Here is a 19361-nt window from a genome sequence, read left to right as displayed (position 1 = left end):
GCAATTGCAGGCTTCCCCCGCGTTCAGGGTCATATAGACTGTACATATGTGGCCAACAAGGCGCCAGCAGGTGAGCCCAGTGCCTTTGTCAACAGGAAGGGCTTCCACTCCATGAACGTGCAGATAGTGTGTGATCACAGGATGCTGATTCTACAAGTTTGTGCAAGGTACCCAGGCAGCTCCCATGACGCCTACATCCTCAGACACTCCCAGCTGCCGGGGCTCTTCAGTGCTCCAGTCCGGCTTGATGGATGGCTGCTGGGTGACAAGGGCTAACCCCTCAGCAGGTGGCTCATGACGCCGCTCCACCATCCAAGAACAGAAGCTGAGCAGCGGTACAATAGGTGCCATGCCTCCACAAGGGCTGTGGTGGAGAGAACCATCGGTCTTCGCAGGATGCGCTTCCGATGACTGGACCGCTCAGGGGGCGCACGCCAGCACCCCCCATATCTTGTCTCGGTGATAGTGGTTGCATGCTGCGCTCCCCACAATCTTGCATTGCAAAGAGGGGATGCTGTGGACAATGAAGACGTTGACGCAGTGGCTGCGGCTGAGTGAGTCCAGCAGTGAGTCCGAGGATGAACATGCACAGGGAAATGCTGAAGGGGTAGACACTGACCCGGGCATACTCCAGGGAGGCAGGGACACGCGGGAGGTTTTAATCCAACGAACCTTCAGCTAGCATGCCACAGATGGATCTCCAGGACAAGCCTGGGCTGTTGGCTCAATACTCGACACTTAAGTGCAAAATCTGCCAGGTTAAGAACAGTCACTAAGGGCCTTGTTAATAAAGCTGAATGTCCAACCAAGCACTCATTACAGTTTTGGAAACCATGCACATGCAGAAGAAAAGAGGCACCCTCAGCCATGGTGACATATCTGAATTTATTCTGTCAAGGAAAACAACTTATTCCAAAAAAAGAGAATAGTGTTACCAAACAAAACAAATCATAAGGACCTCATCCTGGGCCAACACAAAAGCACCAGTGAGAAACCCGAGGTGCGCCTAAGGTGCCTTATGTTTTCGTTTCCGGGTGCTACGTCTTAATGCTGCCCCATTGCTCAGAGTGGATTCTGAGACAGCCTGCTGACTCTGCTGTCCTGTTGGCCTCGATGACCTTGGTGGTCGTCCTCTGGCCTGTGGAGCTAGTGCTGGCCCTGCCTGGGAGGGAGCTGCCAGTTCCACAGCTAGCATCACCCCAGTCGGCACAGCCTCACTGGATGCTATGGTCACTGGGAGAGGGGCATAGGAGTTGCCGCCCTTATCCGGAGCACCCTGAGAGATGCCCGCAGAGACACCAGGCAGCTACTGTGCTGACGTGAGGTTGCTTCGGACCTGCCTGCTCACCGTGGATGGATGGGCACCAAGCTGGGAAAGTTGATGCCCAAACCATCTCCTACACTGGCACTGACCAGCTGAGGTCAAAGCTGATGTGAGGGCTTGCTGGTCAGAGCACATCCCCAGGAAACCCTGATGGGTCTCCTGGAGGAGGCTCACCATGAGAGTCACCACTCTCTCCATGGAGGGTGCATGGTGCTCAGACATGTGGCTCATTGCTTCGGTGATCATCTCCACCATCATGGAGACCAAGCCAAGCATAGCTTCATGTATCTCCCCCAGATGGTCCTGCGCAGCCGGCTGCATTTCCTGCACATGCTGCGTCACGTACGACTCCAGAGGCACATCATCAGGCACCGACTGAGCACGTGCCTGGTCCCCTGCAGTCCTCTGACTGCTGACGCCATGGGCACTCTCTGTCACTGCCAGCTCCTCCAGCAACTGTGAAGTGCCCTCACCACTGTGCCCCAGGACACTAGCCGATGTTCAAATTCCCACCGAGGTGCTAGTATCTGCACTGGTGCCTGCCTTGCAGAAATGGTGTGACGCTGGTGAGACTTCAGGCCCCTCAGGTGTGAGAAGAGGCCACTGCTGCTCCTCCTCCCGGTCCTGCTCCGATGGTGCTAAAAGGAAGAACAAGGACAGTGGATCATTAATGTGGAGACAATGTCAAAGTGTATCCCTGTCCCCCAGATCATTATGCGCTCATCCTTCCGTAAGCAATGGTCAAGCCATGTTGCAAAATTGAATCAATTAACATTCAGTAGTGCCATGGGTGTTGGGAGAAAATTGCTGACCTCACTGTTGGGGCATAAACCTAGCTATGGCACCCCAGCCTCACCGACACCAATGGACCTTGGCTCAGGGCGCTTCTCCAGATCCAGGGCCTCCTGCTCGAAGCAGCTAAGAATGGTGATCCGCACCTAGCCTCCGCCAATGCTTGCATGCTCTGCAGCATTTTGAGCATTCTTCTCCTGAAAATGAGAGACGAACATTGATTAGTGAAAATTGCACATGGACTCTCTTCGCGCACGACCCACCCCAACCAGAGTGGGACATATCAGGGCTCCAGAGCCTCCTCACCGAACACCCACACAAAGATGCTAGGCCTGTTCCATACCCCCCGACCATCCCCTTAGACACATGCTGCCTACATCACATTTGGCACCACATGGTATATCCTTCCATAGCAAGGAGGCGCAAGCTTATGGAGCACAGAGTGCAGCAGATGGTTCATTGCCATGCCACCTTGAAGCTCCCTTCCCAGCATGTCATCACCCTGACTTGTACATACCCTGGAGTTCAAACACCGCGCCTAGGTGGAGCTCCTCCAGGTTGCCCCCAAACCAATCATGTGGGACTCAGTGTAACACATGCTGCGGGAGCAATACATAGCTCTTCATCACCCTCTCAGGCTGACCTCAGCATGGGCAGTATCTGCTTGCCCACCCAGCAAAGGACAAATGCTGTCAATGATTCAAAGCAGTCCTTACCTGCTGGCTTACGTGGCCAATGCCAACATGGTACTCACCCTGCCAGAGCACAACAAGTCGCTGAAGCACTTATGACACTGGATCCAGGTGGACAAAGGAGGAGGGCAGCAAGGCAGTCATCCGAGAAACGAGGGATACACTGGCCCCCGCCCTACTCTCCAGCCTGGCCTGTCCCGCTGTCCTATCCTCCAGCCTTGCCTGCTCCGCTAGCCTACCCTCTGGACTGGCCTGCTCACCAGAAGCCCTCTGGACATTGTGAGCGGCCTTGCAAAGGCTGCCAGCACTTCTGATAAACAGGCCGCTGGGTCGTCACTGGACCCAGCGGACAATGCACTCCTGCCGCCGCCCGCCCACTCCAACTATCCTTGGGAGTTGGGCATTACATTTGGTGGGCTTTAATTGGCCCGCCCACATAAAATGGCGGTGCGGACCCAGTCACGGACAGCGATCAGATTCGCGGCCGCCTGTGCCCGCTCTACCCCCCACCCTGCCCAAACAGAAAATTCAGCCCCTGATATCTCTCAATTATTTGGAGTGAATAGGACACACTAATTTCCTGTAATAAATTTAATAACAGCTTTCCTACAAAGTAGTAGGCGCTTAACAGAATAGAAATAGGTGCTCAGCAACCATAAGTGAATTAAGGGGATGACCAAAACTGCGACAATAAATGGATTTTTGAGGAGATTTTCAAATGTGGAACGATGTGGAAGTATTCAGGGAATACAAAGTAGGTCCAGTATAACTAATGGGAGGAAAAGAGAGATGCACAGAATAGATTCTGGAATTTGGGGTTGGTGGAGGTTGCAGAGACAGGTTGGGGTGAAGTCTGTAAATGATGTTGAGGGGTTTTTAACTGAATGGACTAGGAGCTGATGAAGATCTGCAAGAATAGGGGTGATGGGAAAATGGTCAGTTTTCAGGCAATGGAGTTGGAATTTGTGTATGATGGAGTTCAGGAAGCTGGCAAAAAGGGCATTAGAAAAATTGAGTCTGGAGGCAACAGAAGTACAGACAAAGGCAGTAAGCTGGGGCAAAAGTAAGAGAAGATGCTGATAATAGCAGAAGTATCTTATCTTGGAGATGCTAATATCACTGAAGGACATAGGGTAAATGAGTAGACCATAGAAAGAAAAAAATATTTGTATTTATATAGTACCTTTCACAACCACTGGATGTTTCAAAGCCACTTTACAGCCAATGAAGCACTTTGAAGCCTCGTCACTGTTGTAATGTGCCATTAACAAATGCTATAAATTAGACCTGCTTTACATAAACTCTTGGGCTCAGCAACACTCCCATGAGCAGATTTTGTATCCCACCAATCCGAGTAATATCCTTACTGTCCAACATCCAGTTAGACAATGACTGAGGGGCTGTAACAATATAACTCTCTGTTGTGTGTACAAAGCACTGTGAACCTGTACATGTGGCCACATGCATTTCTTTTATCTTCAGGAGGTGGACTGAAAAGCACTACAGTGAGACAAGGCCAATTGTAAATCAACAAATTAGTTTATCTTATGTGTAACGTATGAATAAGAGATGATAGTTTTCATAGTGAGATTCAATTATTCATGATAGCATGAACTGTAACAAAAAATCCCTTTAATATAAACCTAACTCACTTTACAAGTTATCAATCTCTGAAATGAATAGACTAACTTTAGAAAGTGAGAACTCTCTGCATCTTTCACTTTTCCAGACACAGGCTTGCTACAGCCTGACTCTTCCAAAAAGAGAAAGATAAAGCTTAACTCCTGAGTACTCCAATGGCTCTGTGTGGGGACATGCTCATCAAACCACCAATCAAGCTTGCCATTTTGAATGAGAAATCTTCCTCTTTGGTGTGGAACCTATGGTATTACGGTGAGCAGTTATGATATTACAAATTTTTAGAAAAACTGTTTTAAAGGTTATATTTTTGGCAAAAAAACTTGGACTGAGTATGAAAACTGTTCCCAAAATGGCTTCAAGCTACCAGACAGAATTGCGGATTTCAGACTGGGTCTGCTCTTCCGAAAGGACAAAAGACAATCCTTTATTTGATTATGATTCACTGTGGTCTCATCCAGGAGATAATGAAGTTTTGTCCATGACTATGGTAATCACAATATCTGTTTATCCAAGCTTCCTACTGAAATTATCTGAATGAAAGTCATTCTAACATTACTATGGAATCTTGACATTATAAGAATGTATATTGAGCCTTAGCCAGGACAAAAGTTAAGAACCACAGATGGGTGAAGGGCTGTTTGAAGTGTCAATGTCTTATTTGGGAGATGACGCAGCATTATTGTACCTACAAAAAGCATTGAAAAGGGCAGGAAAAAGGCAGATCCACAGAGCTTCAACCCAAGGAGAGACATCCAAAACAGCTAATGGCCTACTGTAAGTAACTGGGCAGTTTGAAAGTGCTGCATCTGCAGAACAAGGGAAACAAGGAATTTTCTCTCCTCCCTGTAAACTTGATGCCACCTTCTAAGCTACCTATGAAAGCAACCTTCTAAAAGTCAACTGTGGAAGCCACCGCAGCTGCGGAGACAATTTTACAGCCTCAAAACCTTCATTTCAGACAATGCAACATTTCAACTTCAAAAACTACCAGGCCTGCATCGAACAATAAAGACTGAACTGATTTCATTTCTATAAGTATCATATCTTCATCTGTAACTAATCTTCGTGTGTGTATGTGTTAGTAACTTTTTTTCAGTAAATTCCACAGCAATAGAATGAAATAAATTAACTTCTTCTTTTTAAAGTAAAAAGGGTTATTTTAAATTGAATTTCTCACTTCACAGGTAAGAAAATACATATCCACCCATACAAATACATTGTTCACAGGCAACTTTGGAGAAATGCCTTTTAAAGAGTCCGTGACTATGGCAATCACGTTGTCTGTTTGTCTAAGCTTCCTACTGAGAGAATCTGAACAAAACCCATTCCAACATTACTGTGGAACCTTGACATCTTTGAACCCAAATTGTGGGCATTGTCCTTTTACCATGGTCCTAATATGTATTTTGTTAATAATATTTTATGATATACCCTTCATTTTAGTGTGTTTTTATTATATTTGGTTTTTAGACAAGGTGATGATTGTTGATTTAGTCATGAAGAAGATACTTTTGTTCTCCCATTAAAAGCAACAAGAGCCACTTATGTAATTATCACCCTGCAGAAACAATTTCCTGGTCAATTATCCATTCAAGGAAGATGAGGGGCCAATGCAACAACACTATCAGCACATTATTCTTACCTCCGGATATGTTTTCAATGATCTCTCAATGTTATCTTTCACACTCTCCTTCATAACCTTTTCTACATCCAGCAGCCAGTCCTCTACATTTCCTGTAGGATAGATGATTCTGAAAAGTTTAATCTCCTCTCCTTCTGCAGAGTACATGTGTGTGATGTTCAGGTCCTCCTCGAAATGTAACTGTTAAAAATAACAAAATTATTAAACCCTCACACCAAAGCAGCACAATGAAAAATAACATTAAAAATCGAATATAAAGTTGTGTTAAGCAAGAACTGGATTTAAACAGGCAAGCCTCAGACCTTGCTGCTTCCCTAAGTACTTGAACTGTCTTTCATAAGGCTTCGCCAAGACTGGATCTCATTTTGTTCATGAGTAATAGGACAGAATCGCTGAGGTGCGAAATGTAAAATGTCGCTCTAGTGCAGCAAAAAGCATTTTTGGATTGAAACACCCTATTAAGTTAATGTAAACGGAAGTTTGCTCCCTTGGGTAAATTATCCACCCTCATCATTCTCAGTCTGTCTGCAACCTTTGACACATCACCCTCTCCATTGTTGTCCAGCTGGGTGGGACTGCACTCACCTAGTTACATTCTTATCCATCTAATCACAGCCAGAGTATCATTTGTAATGGCCTCTCTTCCCTCTCCTGCACTGTTACTTCTGTAACTCCCCACCTCTCCCAATGATCTACCCTTGCCCCCCTTCTATTTTTCAACTCCTTGATGACATAATTCCAAAATTAAAAAACTAGCTTTCATATGTACACCAATACTCTGCTTTCCTCAACAACACCTCTCTCGCTTTCTCCACTATTGCTAAATTATCAGATTGCTTATCTGACATCCAGTAGAACATTTCTCCAATTAAATATTGGGAAGCAGAAGCCATGTGTCTTTGGTCCCACTCCAAACTCTATTTCCTAGCTACCAACTCCCTCCCTCTCCCTGACAACTGCCTTGAGACTAAACCAAACGGTTTGCAACTTTGCTGTCATGTGTGACTGCGAGATGAGCTTCCAGCCACATATCTGCGTCATCATTAAGGCCATCTATTTCCACCTCCGTAATCTTGTTTGACTTCTCAATACACCTACTTCTGAAACATTCATTCGTGCCTTTGTTACCTATAGATTTGACTATTCCAACACACTACTGGCTGGCCTCCCACATTCTAACTTCAGTAAACTTGAGATCATCCAAAACTCTTCTGTCCATGTCCTTACAAGTGCTAAGTCCCTGACCCCAGTCTTCCCCTTTGGCTCCCAGTCAAGTAGCATCTCAATTTTAAAATTCTCATCCTTTTTTTCAAATTCCTCCATGGCCGTGCTCTGTAATCCCTCCCTCTCTCTGTAATCTCTTCCACACTCATAACCCACTATGCTCATCAAATTCTGGCCTCTTCAGCATTTCCAATTTTAACTGCTTCACCAAGTTCCCTCCCTACACCTCTCCACCTCTTTGTCTTCCATTAAGACAGTCATTAAAATCTACCTCTTTGGCCAAGTTTTTGACCATCTGGCCCTAATATCACTTTAGATGGCTCCATGGCTAATTTCACTTTATAACGCTTCTGTGAGGTGCCTTCAAAAATTTTATTACATTAAAAGCACTGTATAGATATATTATTCTTTACTCTGTATCTAATTGTGTTTATGCTAATTTGGGATTGCTGACTCTGGGCATTGAAGATTGCAAAAAGATAATAAGCCTGAACCCAGAAAAAAAATGACCATTTGTTTGATTATTGTCATAGGCAAGTTGTTAGAAAGGATCATTAATTCAACCATTTAAAAGAGAATAACCATTCTCTATTATAGAATCTCATCATGGCTTCATGTAAAGAAGATCTTGTCACATCAACGTAGTTTTTTTTTGAGGAAATTACTAAGTTGCTAGACATTTGAAGCCCAATTAATGATATATTCTATTTCAAAAATTATTTGACAAAACGCCACACAGAAGGCTACTAACCAACATTGAGCTTTGAGACATTGAAGGGCAGATTTTGAGCTGGGTAAGAAATTGGTAACATTCCTATAGACAGAAGACAGTTATTAATGGTGGAGGCTCTGTGTGAATCTAGTCAATTGTGGAGCCTAACGAGGATTGATGTTGGGGCCATTGGTCTTATCCAGATCATTGCTAAAGATGGTTGAAGGTGTTGGGGGAACTATCTACAAATTTTCCAATGAGTCAAGATAGGTACAGGAAAATTTAGATGCTACATGTTTCTGGCAGATGTCTTTCAATATGCACTTGGGTAAGAGCGCCTCCTTGCATGTGTAGACCATACAGAGTTGCAGGCATGAATGGGAGAAGTGCCGGAGGATTCTAGTGCTTGATTCAGTGAAGCTCCATGAGCAATGCTACAAGTTTATTTGGAAAGTGAGGATATATTGCCAGGATAAATGCAAAGTCAGAAATATTATGCTTTTTCTGAATATGCATTTGATCAGGCCACATTAGAAATTGTGACCAGTTTTAGTCCCCTCACATGGTGGAGAAAATAGAGACCTAGAAAATGTTCAGAGGAGGGCCAGACCTATTGAGTTTTTCCAGCACTTTGTTTTTATTTCAGAGGAGGGCCACTAAATTGATGCCGAGTTTTGTCCTTCAGTTGTCAGGACACTCTATTTAGCTAGGCGTTTTAACCTGACATAGTTTAGATTTGAGGAGATATAACTGAGGTTTCTAAAGTAGAGTAATGAAAAGGCTTGGTCGCAGTTGCTAGGCTATTTGGGCAAGATAGGTTAGGGAGGATGAGAGCATAGAACTCAGATGCAAGGAATTAATTAATTTTTCAGAGCTTTGGGATGTTGTCAGGGTCCATAGCCTTTGCAGTATCCAGTGCCTTTAGCCGTTTCTTGATATCACATGCAGCAAATTGAATTGGCTGAAGACAGGCATCTGTGATGCTGGGGATCTCCGGAGGAAGCTGAGATGGATCATCCACTTGGCACTTCTGGCTGAAGATTGCTGCAAATGCTTCAGCCTTACATTTTGCACTGATGTGCTGGGCTGTCCCACTATTCAGGACGGGAATATTTGTGGTGCCTCCTCCTCCAGCAGGTTGCATTCATGACTGGGTGTGGCAGGACTGCAGAACTTATATCTTATCTGTTGGTTGTGGGATCACTTATCCCTGTCCATCGCTTGCTGCTTATGATGTTTGGCATGCAAGTAGTGCTGTGTTGCAGCTTCACCAGGTTGACACCTCATTTTTAGATATGCCTGGTGCTACCCCAGGCATGCCCTCCTGCACTTCTACATTGAACCAGAGTTGATCCCTCGGCTTGGTGGTAACGGTAGAGTGGGGGATATGCCGGGCCATGACGTTACAGATTGTGGTTGAGTACAATTCTGCTGCTGCTGATGGCCCACGTTGCGTCATGGTTGCCCACTGTGTTAGAAATCTATCCCACTTAGCATGGTGGTAGTATCATACAACGTGATGGAGGGTATCCTCAACAAGACAGGATTTTGTCTCCACAAGGATTGTGCGGTGGTCACTCCTACCGATATTGTCTTGGACCAATACATCTGCGGCAGGCAGGTTACTGAGGATGAGGTCAAGTAAGTTTTTCCTTCTTGTTAGTTCCCTCACCACCTGCCGCAGACCCAGTCCAGCAGCTATGTCTTTTAGGACTCGGCTAGCTCAGTCTGTGGTGGTGCTACCGGGCCACTCTTGATAATGGACATTGAAGTCCCCCACCCAGATTACACGGTACATGATAATCAGCAGGAGGTTTCCTTGCCCATGTTTGATCTGATGCCATGAGACTTCATGGGGTCCTGAATCGATGTTGTGGACTCCCAGGCCAACTCCCTCATGACTGCATACCACTGCCAACACCTCTGCTGGGTCTGTCCTACAGTGGGACAGGGCAGGGATAGTGAAAGTGATATCTGGAACATTATCTGTAAGGTATGATTCAGTGAATATGACTGTATCAGGCTGTTGCTTTCCCAATTTTGGCACAAGGAGGATTTTGCAAAGTCAACAGGCTGAGTTTGCCATTGTCGTTTTCAATTTCATTCCTTATTATCTTGTTTTTAGCAGTTTGATATAACTGGGTGGTGCCTTTAAGAGTCAACCACATTGTTGTGGTTCTGGAGACACATGTAGGCCAAACCAGGTAAGGATGGCAGACTAAAAACAAAAAAACTGCGGATGCTGGAAATCCAAAACAAAAACAGAATTACCTGGAAAAACTCAGCAGGTCTGGCAGCATCGGCGGAGAAGAAAAGAGTTGACGTTTCGAGTCCTCATGACCCTTCGACAGAACTTGAGTTCGAGTCCAGGAAAGAGCTGAAATATAAGCTGGTTTAAGGTGTGTGTGTGGGGGGCGGAGAGATAGAGAGACAGAGAGGTGGAGGGGGGGGGGTGGTGGTTGTAGGGACAAACAAGCAGTGATAGAAGCAGATCATCAAAAGATGTCAACGACAATAGTACAATAGAACACATAGGTGTTAAAGTTAAAGTTAGTGATATTATCTAAACGAATGTGCTAATTAAGAATGGATGGTAGGGCACTCAAGGTATAGCTCTAGTGGGGTTTTTTTTTATAATGGAAATAGGTGGGAAAAGGAAAATCTTTATAATTTATTGGAAAAAAAAAGGAAGGGGGAAACAGAAAGGGGGTGGGGATGGGGGAGGGAGCTCACGACCTAAAGTTGTTGAATTCAATATTCAGTCCGGAAGACTTCCTTCCCTGAAGGACATTAGTGAACCAGATGGGTTTTTACAACAATCAACAATGGTTTCATAAAAGCAAAAAACTGTGGATGCTGGAAATCCAAAACAAAAATAAAAATACCTGGAAAAGCTCAGTAGGTCTGGCAGCATCTGGGGAGTGGAACATAGCTAACGTTTCGAGTCCGTATGACTCTTCAACGGAACTAAGTAAAAATAGAAAAGAGGTGAAATATAAGCTGGTTTAAGGGAAATATAAGCTGGTTTAAGGGTGGGGGGGGCAGAGCTGGATAGAGGGCCAGTGATAGGTGGAGATAACCAAAAGATGTCATAGACAAAAGGACAAAGACGTGTTGAAGGTGGTGATATTATCTAAGGAATGTGCTAATTAAGGGTAGAAAGTAGGGCAAGCAAGGTACAAATAGCCCTAGTGGGGATGGGGTGAGGTGAAGGAATCAAAATGGGCTAAAAGGTAGAGATAAAATCACGGATGGAAATACATTTAAGAATAATAGAAATAGGTGGGAAAAGAAAAATCTATATAAATTAATGCAAAAAAAAAAGGTGGGGATCGGAAAGGGGGTGGGAATGGAGGAGAGAGTTCATGATGTAAAATTGTTGAACTCAATGTTCAGTCCGGAAGGCTGTAAAGTGCCTAGTCGGAAGATCAGGTGCTGTTCCTCCAGTTTGCGTTGAGCTTCACTGGAACAATGCAGCAGGCCAAGGACAGACATGTGGGCATGAGAGCAGGGTGGAGTGTTGAAATGGCAAGCGACAGGGAGGTTTGGGTCATGCTTGTGGACAGATCGAAGGTGTTCTGCAAAGTGTTCACCCAGTCTGCGTTTGGTCTTTCCAATGTAGAGGAAACCACATTGAGAGCAACGAATGCAATAGACTAAATTGAGGAAAGTGCAAGTGAAATGCTGCTTCACTTGAAAAGGGTGTTTGGGCCCTTGGACGGTAAGGAGAGGGGAAGTAAAGGGGCGGGTGTTGCACCTTCTGCGGTTGCATGGGAAGGTGCCATGGGAGGGGTTTGTGGTGTAGGGGGTGATGGAGGAGTGGACCAGGGTGTTCCGGAGGGAACGATCCTTGCAGAATGCCACCGGGGGGAGTGAAGAGAAGATGTGTTTGGTGGTGGCATCATGCTGGAGTTGGCGGAAATGGTGAAGTATGATCCTTTGAATGCGGAGGCTGGTGGGGTGATAAGTGAGAACAAGGGGGATCCTATCATGTTTGTGGGAAGGAGAAGAAGGTGTGAGGGCGGATGCGCGGGAGATGGGCTGGACACGGTTGAGGGCCCTGTCAACCACCATGGGTGGAAAACCTCAGTTAAGGAAAAAGGAGGACATGTCAGAGGAACTGTTTTTGAAAGTGGCATCATCAGAACAGATGCAAGGGAGGCGAAGGAACTGAGAGAATGGGATGGAGTCCTTACAGGAAGCAGGGTGTGAGGAGCTGTAGTCAAGGTAGCTGTGGGAGTCAGTAGGCTTGTAATGGATATTGGTGGACAGTCTATCACCAGAAATTGAGACAGAGAGGTCAAGGAAGGGAAGGGAAGTGTCAGAGATGGACCATGTGAAAATGATGCAGGGGTGGAAATTGGAAGCAAAATTAATAAATTTTTCCAGGTCCAGACAAGAGCATGAAGCAGCACCGAAGCAATCATCGATGTACCGGGGAAAGAGTTGTGGGAGGGGGCCGGAATAGGACTGGAACAAGGAATGTTCCACATACCCCATAAAGAGACAGGCATAAATGAGGCCCATGCGGGTACCCATAGCCATACCTTTTATTTGGAGGAAGTGAGAGGAGGTTAAGGAGAAATTGTTCAGTGTGAGAACAAGTTCAGCCAGACGGAGGAGAGTAGTGGTGGATGGGGATTGTTCAGGCCTCTGTTCGAGGAAGAAGCGGAGAGCCATCAAACCACCCTGGTGGGGGATGGAGGTGTAGAGGGATTGGACGTCCATGGTGAAGAGTAGGCGGTTGGGGCCAGGGAACTGGAAATTGTTGATATGATGTAGGGCATCAGAGGAATCACAGATGTAGGTGGGAAGAGACTGGACAAGGGGAGAGAGAAGGGAGTCAAGATAACGAGAAATGAGTTCCGTGGGGCAGGAGCAAGCTGACACGATCGGTCTACTGGGACATTTCTGTTTGTGGATTTTGGGTAGGAGGTAGAAGCGGGCCGTCCGAGGTTGGGAGACTATCAGGTTGGAAACAATGGCTTGATATTCAGTGGTGGTGTCATGGTCTAGGGGGAGGTAGGAGGATGTGTCTGCGAGTTGATGCTCAGCCTCTGCGAGGTAGAGGTCAGTGCGCCAGACTACAACAGCACCACCCTTATCAGCAGGTTTGGTGACAATGTCAGGGTTGGACCTGAGAGAACAGAGTGCAGCAAGTTCAGAGAGAGACAAGTTAGAGTGGGTGAGAGGAGCAGAGAAATTGAGATGACTAATGCCACGCTGACAGTTCTCAATGAAAAGATCAAGAGAAGGTAAGAATCCAGAGGGAGGGGTCCAGGTGGAGGATGAATATTGGAGGCGGGTAAAAGGATCCATTGAACGGGGAGAGGACTCATGCCCAAAGAAGTGAGCACGGAGACGAAGGCGGCGGAAGAAGAGTTCAGTATCGTGCCGAGCCCGAAATTCATTGAGATGAGGGCGTAAAGGTTTGAAACTAAGTCCTTTGCTGAGCACTGAACGTTCAGCATCGGAGAGGGGAAGGTCAGGGGGTAGGGGGAATACACGGCCGGGGTTGGGATTGGAAGACGGGATGGGGACAGAGGGACAGGCATGGGTGGAGGTTCCTGGATGGGTGTTGGTGTCGATAAGTTGTTGGAGCTTGCGTTCCTTTGCACCTGAAAGAAAGAGACAAAGTTTCTTGTTGAGGCGTCGGATGAGACGAAGAATAAAATGAAACTGGGGGCACGCGCAGCTTAGAAAAAGGGTGCGGTGGTGCTGCTGGAGGGAGAGGTCGAGTGTGTTCATATGGCGGCACATGGCACTGAGTGTGGATCTCAGAATGTGATGAGAACAGCAATCCGAGAAGTGTTGTATGTCCCGGAGATACCTGTAATCCTGGGTGGGTTCGAAACCTGAGGGATGGAACTTCAGTTGAAATTCATGTGGGGTAAGTCAGAGATGGAGACAGTCACTGAGGAAGGAAATATGGCTGTGAAAGTGGATTTTAGTAAACACCTTGTCAAACACCAGGAGAGAAATGGAAAGCAATGAAGGTGAACAAGGCAAAAGAGAGATATGAAAATCCTGTAGGAGAGAAGAGCAATACTTCTTCAAGGTAGGCATTCCTTGAAGAGAAGTGACAGTCAATTAAACACTAAGATAAAAGCAAAAAACTGTGGATGCTGGAAATCCAAAACAAAAACAAAAATACCTGGAAAAACTCAGCAGGTCTGGCAGCATCTGCGGAGAGGAACACAGTTAATGTTTCAAGCTAATGGTTTCATGGACATCATTAGACTTTTAATTCCATTGTATTGAATTCAAATTTATTGGATTCAAACCCGGGTCCCAGAGCTTTACCCTAGGTATCTGGATTACCAATTCAGTGACAATACCACTATGCCACTGCCTCCCCGCTATGTCCTTTTCACAACTTACTCTCTTACTTATATTTGTACCGTTAACAAATTTAGCAACCATATCTTCGGTCCCTTCATTCAATTGTAAAAAGAACTCCAATAAATTGGTTAAACATGATTTCCCTTTTTTCCATGTTGACCCTGCCTGATTACATTTTTCTAAGTGCCCTGCTATGATGTCTTTGATAATAGTTTATAACATTTTCCCTATGACAGATGTTAAGCTAACTGACCTGTGGTTTCCTGCTTTCCGTCTCCCTCCCTTTTAGAATAAAGGAGTTACATTCCAATCTGATCTTCTCCACATTTAGGAAATTTTGGAAAATTAAAACCAACGCATCAACAATCTCACTCGCCACTTCTTTTAAGACCCTAGAATGAAGTCGTTCCAGAGCTGGGACATGGCAGCCCGCTGCTTCGACAATTTGCTCAGTGCCACTTCCCTAGTGATTGTAATTTTCTTGAGTTCTTCTCTCCCTTCTATTTCCTGATTTACAGCTATTTCTGGGGTATTATTTGTATTCTCTATAGTGAAGACCAATGCAAAATATCTGTTCAATTCACCTGCCATTTCCTTAATTTCCATTATTAATTCCCCAGACTCCCTTCAATAGGACCAACGCTCACTTTGTTAATTCTTTTCTTTTTTAAATAGCTATAGAAACACTTCCTGTCTTTATATTTCTACCTAACCTTCTCTCATACCCTAATTTTTCTTTCTTTATTAATCTTTTAGTCATTCTTTGCTGTTTTTTATATTCTGCCACATCACTTACAAAATTTAATTTTGGAATTGAGTTAAAAGTAATGGCACTGTCTGTAGATCTCCATTTTAGTCCCCCTTGACTAGGGATTAACACGAGCTTTCTTCAAGCAATGCCTTGGCATTGATACTTACATTGATACATATCAAGGCAATCAGATGTGAGCGCTAGGGAATGGAACACTTCCGCCCTCAGGTACCAAGCATCATTTCCAAATTATCAATAGAACATTTAGACACTGAGTAAAGATTCCTCCACCTTGCCTCAGTCTTAGGCTCAGAAGAGTGACTCTTACTGCAGCAGAGTGGCATTTAAAAAAAATCCCACATTGGCATCCTTTGGTGCCTGAGCAGGATTAGTGCCAACTAAAGCTGAGTAGCCACAGCATCTCGATTACAATGAAAATTTGTCTTCTGAAAGCACTTGTGTGACTGGTGAAAATATATGGCTGTGAAAGCTGGACCATTAAGAAGTGTGAGAAGGCTCAAATAAGAGCATTTAAAATGAAAGGACTCAGATGGATATTACCTGTGTCATGGACAGCCAAGTAGACAAACGAGTGAGTGCTCGAGAAAGGTGGTGTTAAGAAGAATTTGTTTGAGGCAGTGATATTAAGGAAACTCGCACATTTTGGACATGTGACGAAAATAGGAGGGGAGTGTTTGGAAAAAGAAGTAATGCAAGGTAAAACACCTGGAAAATGTGCACAAGGAAGACCCAAGATGGCATGGATAGATAATATCAGAATGTGAACTGGTGTCTTTATGGGACAGGCAGTGAGGGTAGTGGAGAATAGAAATCAGCAAAGAAAAATTGTTCATAGTGTGGCAAACCCTTGGAATGAAGACAGATGAAAGACAGACAAGGCTGAATGACCATTGTTTTAGTTTTGTGCTCTCTTGTCCACTAGAAACTGGATTATGACTCTCCAAATTCATTTCACATAGGATCCTTATAGCTGGTTCCCAGAGATAGAAATTCAGTGCTTACACCATTGTGTCTTAGCTTCCTTTTTTCTTCCTTTTTGACTTACATGGGCAATATTTTCAAAACACTTGCGCAAGTGAGGCTGTACAGCAGTAGGATCTTTAGTCTGAGACAAGATTTCAAGTAGTTCATCATCTGATAGGAAGTAGAATCTGTAAAACAAAGAATGGATTAAAGGTCAACACAGAACAAACATAATTACAATTTCTGCTCTTTGTGCATTTTTACAGTTGGACTATTGCAATTTATATCTAAACATTTTACTTACCTGAGTCTCCAAGGTGGAACTGTTGCATATTTAATCCCTAACCTCCCAATTCTATATTCAAGGGATCTGGGTCAATTAGGAGAAATGGGCTTATAAGCAATGGATTCTATTTAATATGGAAAATGCAACATTATGAGACAGGAGAAGTGTGAAAAGAGGTGTGAATATAAGATGAATGGTATTGAGCAGCAGGGGGCAAGACAGGAAAGAAATCTGGTAGTACTAGTCAGTAGCTTGTTGAAATCATCTGCATAGTAACAGATAGGAGTAAGGAAACCAAACAGGATCCTAGGATGCATGGCTGGGAGATACTGAGATAATATCGATTGTATATCGGACACTGCTTTGTCTTCACCCGAAGTACTTTGTACAATCTAGTTATCATACAATAGGGAGGACATTTTAACTTTGGAGAGTGCACAGAGAACAATTAAAACAATAGTGAATTTTAGGCACCTGAGCTTCAAGAAGAGAATAAGAAAGCTGTTAATGTTTATGCTGTAGAAAAAATGTTACAAGAGGTATCTTATTGAAGTCTTCTAGATTCCATGGGCTATAAATAAACTGAACCCAATAAATTGTTTGACATACCATAAACTCTGAAGTCAAGGACCATGAATTTAGGATTAGAAAAGACAAGATTAACATAAAATATATTTAACTACATACATACAATATATATTAAACTAATCATTCTTGATGATTTAATGCAAGAGTTGGTGCAGATCACCAGGCATGGGAAGGGGTCATCAGAAAAGTAGAGCTGGCAGCTGTAACAGCAATGGTCTCCTATTGCTGAAGATGTGTGCTAAGCATGAGCTCTTAATCACCAACATAGTTTTCCCCCTCCCTAATCCCAACAAGATGTTTTAGATGCATCCCTATTCTATGCATTGGCATCTAACCAACTATATCATCACCAGGCAGAGGGACAGGCAACATGCACATGTAACAAAAGCTATGTTCGGCATTGACTGCTGGTTTGACCACTATCTGAACACTGAACATCAAGATCTATCCCTCTACATGCCCCCAGGGTATGAAGTTCCAGAAGCGTGTCAATGTCTCAAGGGTCAAATGGGTAGTCATGAAGGGATCTCTCTCAAAGAAACTCGAGAGTCGTCTGTAGACAGTGAAAATGGACACACTGCGTTGAGGATGACTGGGTGACCTTCAGGGATATAGTGTACTCCATTGCTCTAGAGGTCATTGGCCCTATTTCATGTAAGCATCAAGACTGGTTCAGTGAAAACAATGAGGTAATCCAGAAACTACATGAGGAAAAACAAAGTCTCTACATGGTTTTGCCTCAACGATAAGTCATCATTATTCAAACATGATGCCTACCAAAACATCTGCAGGACTGTCAAATGCAAGCTCAGAGAGATGCAAGACACTTGGCTGAACCAGAAAGCTGATGAACTTCAGTCATTTGCACACAACAAATAATGGAAGAGATTCTACGATGCTCTGAACTATGTCTACGAGCCCCAGTCTACTGATTGAACACCAATTCCTAGTATTGATGGTTCAACACTGCTCACAGAAAAAGTCCAAATTCTAGAAAGGTGGCAGAGCACTTTAGTCACATCCTCGACTGCCCATCATCTATCAATGAAGGAGCAATCAACAGGCTGCCACAGGTTTCCATCTGCTATCATGATGACCCTCTCATATTGTTAGAAATGATGCAGGCAATCAAACTCCTGTCTAGCGGCAAAGCTCCAGTAGCTGATGCTGAGGTCAGCTGAGGTCTACAAAGCTGGAGGTCAATGCCTGGTCAAGAAGCTCACTGAACTCTTTCACTCTACTTGGGAGCAAGGAACCATCCTGCAAAAATACAAAAATGCCTCCATCATCCACCTGTACAAGGGAAGAGAAGCTTTCCAGTCTTGCAACAATCATAAAGGAATTTCACTCCTCTCCATTGCTGGCAACATCTTTGCCAGAATCCTTCTGAACCACTTAGTGCAATATCCTGACTAGGATCCGCTGCTAAAGTGTCAGTGCAGCTTCAGAAAAGGTAGAGGAACCACCATGGTGTTTCCTGGAGAAATGCCAAGAACAGAGCACGGACCTTACACCATGTTTGCTGACCTGACCAAGGCCTTTGACACAGTCAGCCATGAGGCCCTGTGGAAGTTAATGGAGAAATTTGCTTGCCCAGAGAAATTCATCACAAAGTTCAACAGTTCCATGATGACATACCCACACAAGTCCTGGATGATAGTGAGTCTTTTGACCATTTCCCATCAAGATAGTGCTCCTGGCATTGAAATCAGATATTGTATGGACGGGACGCTGCTTAATCTGAGACAATTCCAGGCAAAGACCAAGGTCTTCAAGAGCATACCTCATAATTTCCTGTTTGCTGATGACTATGCACTAGCTATCAGTTCAGAGTTGGATATGTAAAGTAGCATAGACTTCTACTCCAATGCATGTGATTTGGCTTTATGATCAAGACAAGGAAAACTGAAGTAATGTACCTGCCTGCTCCAGAACAGTCCAGTACCAGAACCTGTTAGCAGTGGATGAGTTCACTTTTCTCAGCAAGCACACTCTCTTAAGCTGTCTACAATGACAACGAGATACATACAAGAATTGCCAAAGCAAGCGTAGTCTTCGGCAGACTTTAAACTTCAGTATGGGAATGAAGAACTATACGCCTACCAAACTGAAAGTCTATAGAGCAATAGTCCTGCCCACTCTATTTTACACATGCAAGACTTGAACTGTGTACCAGCGCCATGCTAAGAAGTTCAACCACTTTCACTTGAGCTGCCTTTCAAAGCTTTGTAAGATCAGATGGTGGGAAAAAATACACCTGAGTTCACCTGAACTGACATGCTAAATGTCCACACCATATTGAAACAGTCACAACTGAGCTGGGCTGGTCATGTAGCCAAAATGCCTGACACTCGCTTACCAAAGCGAATCTTCAAAGGAGAGC

General features: G+C 44.5%; 1 protein-coding gene across 1 annotated transcript in view; it reads right to left on the bottom strand.

Annotated features, from left to right (window-relative positions):
- Window positions 1-19361, bottom strand: part of dnah1 (dynein, axonemal, heavy chain 1) — a 524711-nt gene that overhangs the window by 318314 nt on the left and 187036 nt on the right. The window contains exons 23-24 of the mRNA XM_041191637.1: window positions 16187-16292; window positions 6092-6271 (exon numbers count right to left, since the gene is read on the bottom strand). Coding sequence (XP_041047571.1) covers window positions 6092-6271; window positions 16187-16292 — 286 coding nt within the window. The remainder of the gene's footprint in view (window positions 1-6091; window positions 6272-16186; window positions 16293-19361) is intronic.

The sequence above is a fragment of the Carcharodon carcharias genome, chromosome 7 (genome assembly GCF_017639515.1).
Source record: "Carcharodon carcharias isolate sCarCar2 chromosome 7, sCarCar2.pri, whole genome shotgun sequence".
In the NCBI taxonomy this organism is placed as follows: domain Eukaryota; kingdom Metazoa; phylum Chordata; class Chondrichthyes; order Lamniformes; family Lamnidae; genus Carcharodon; species Carcharodon carcharias.
The sequence above is the reverse complement of the archived record's forward strand: the minus strand, read 5'-3'. Positions and strand labels throughout refer to the sequence as shown.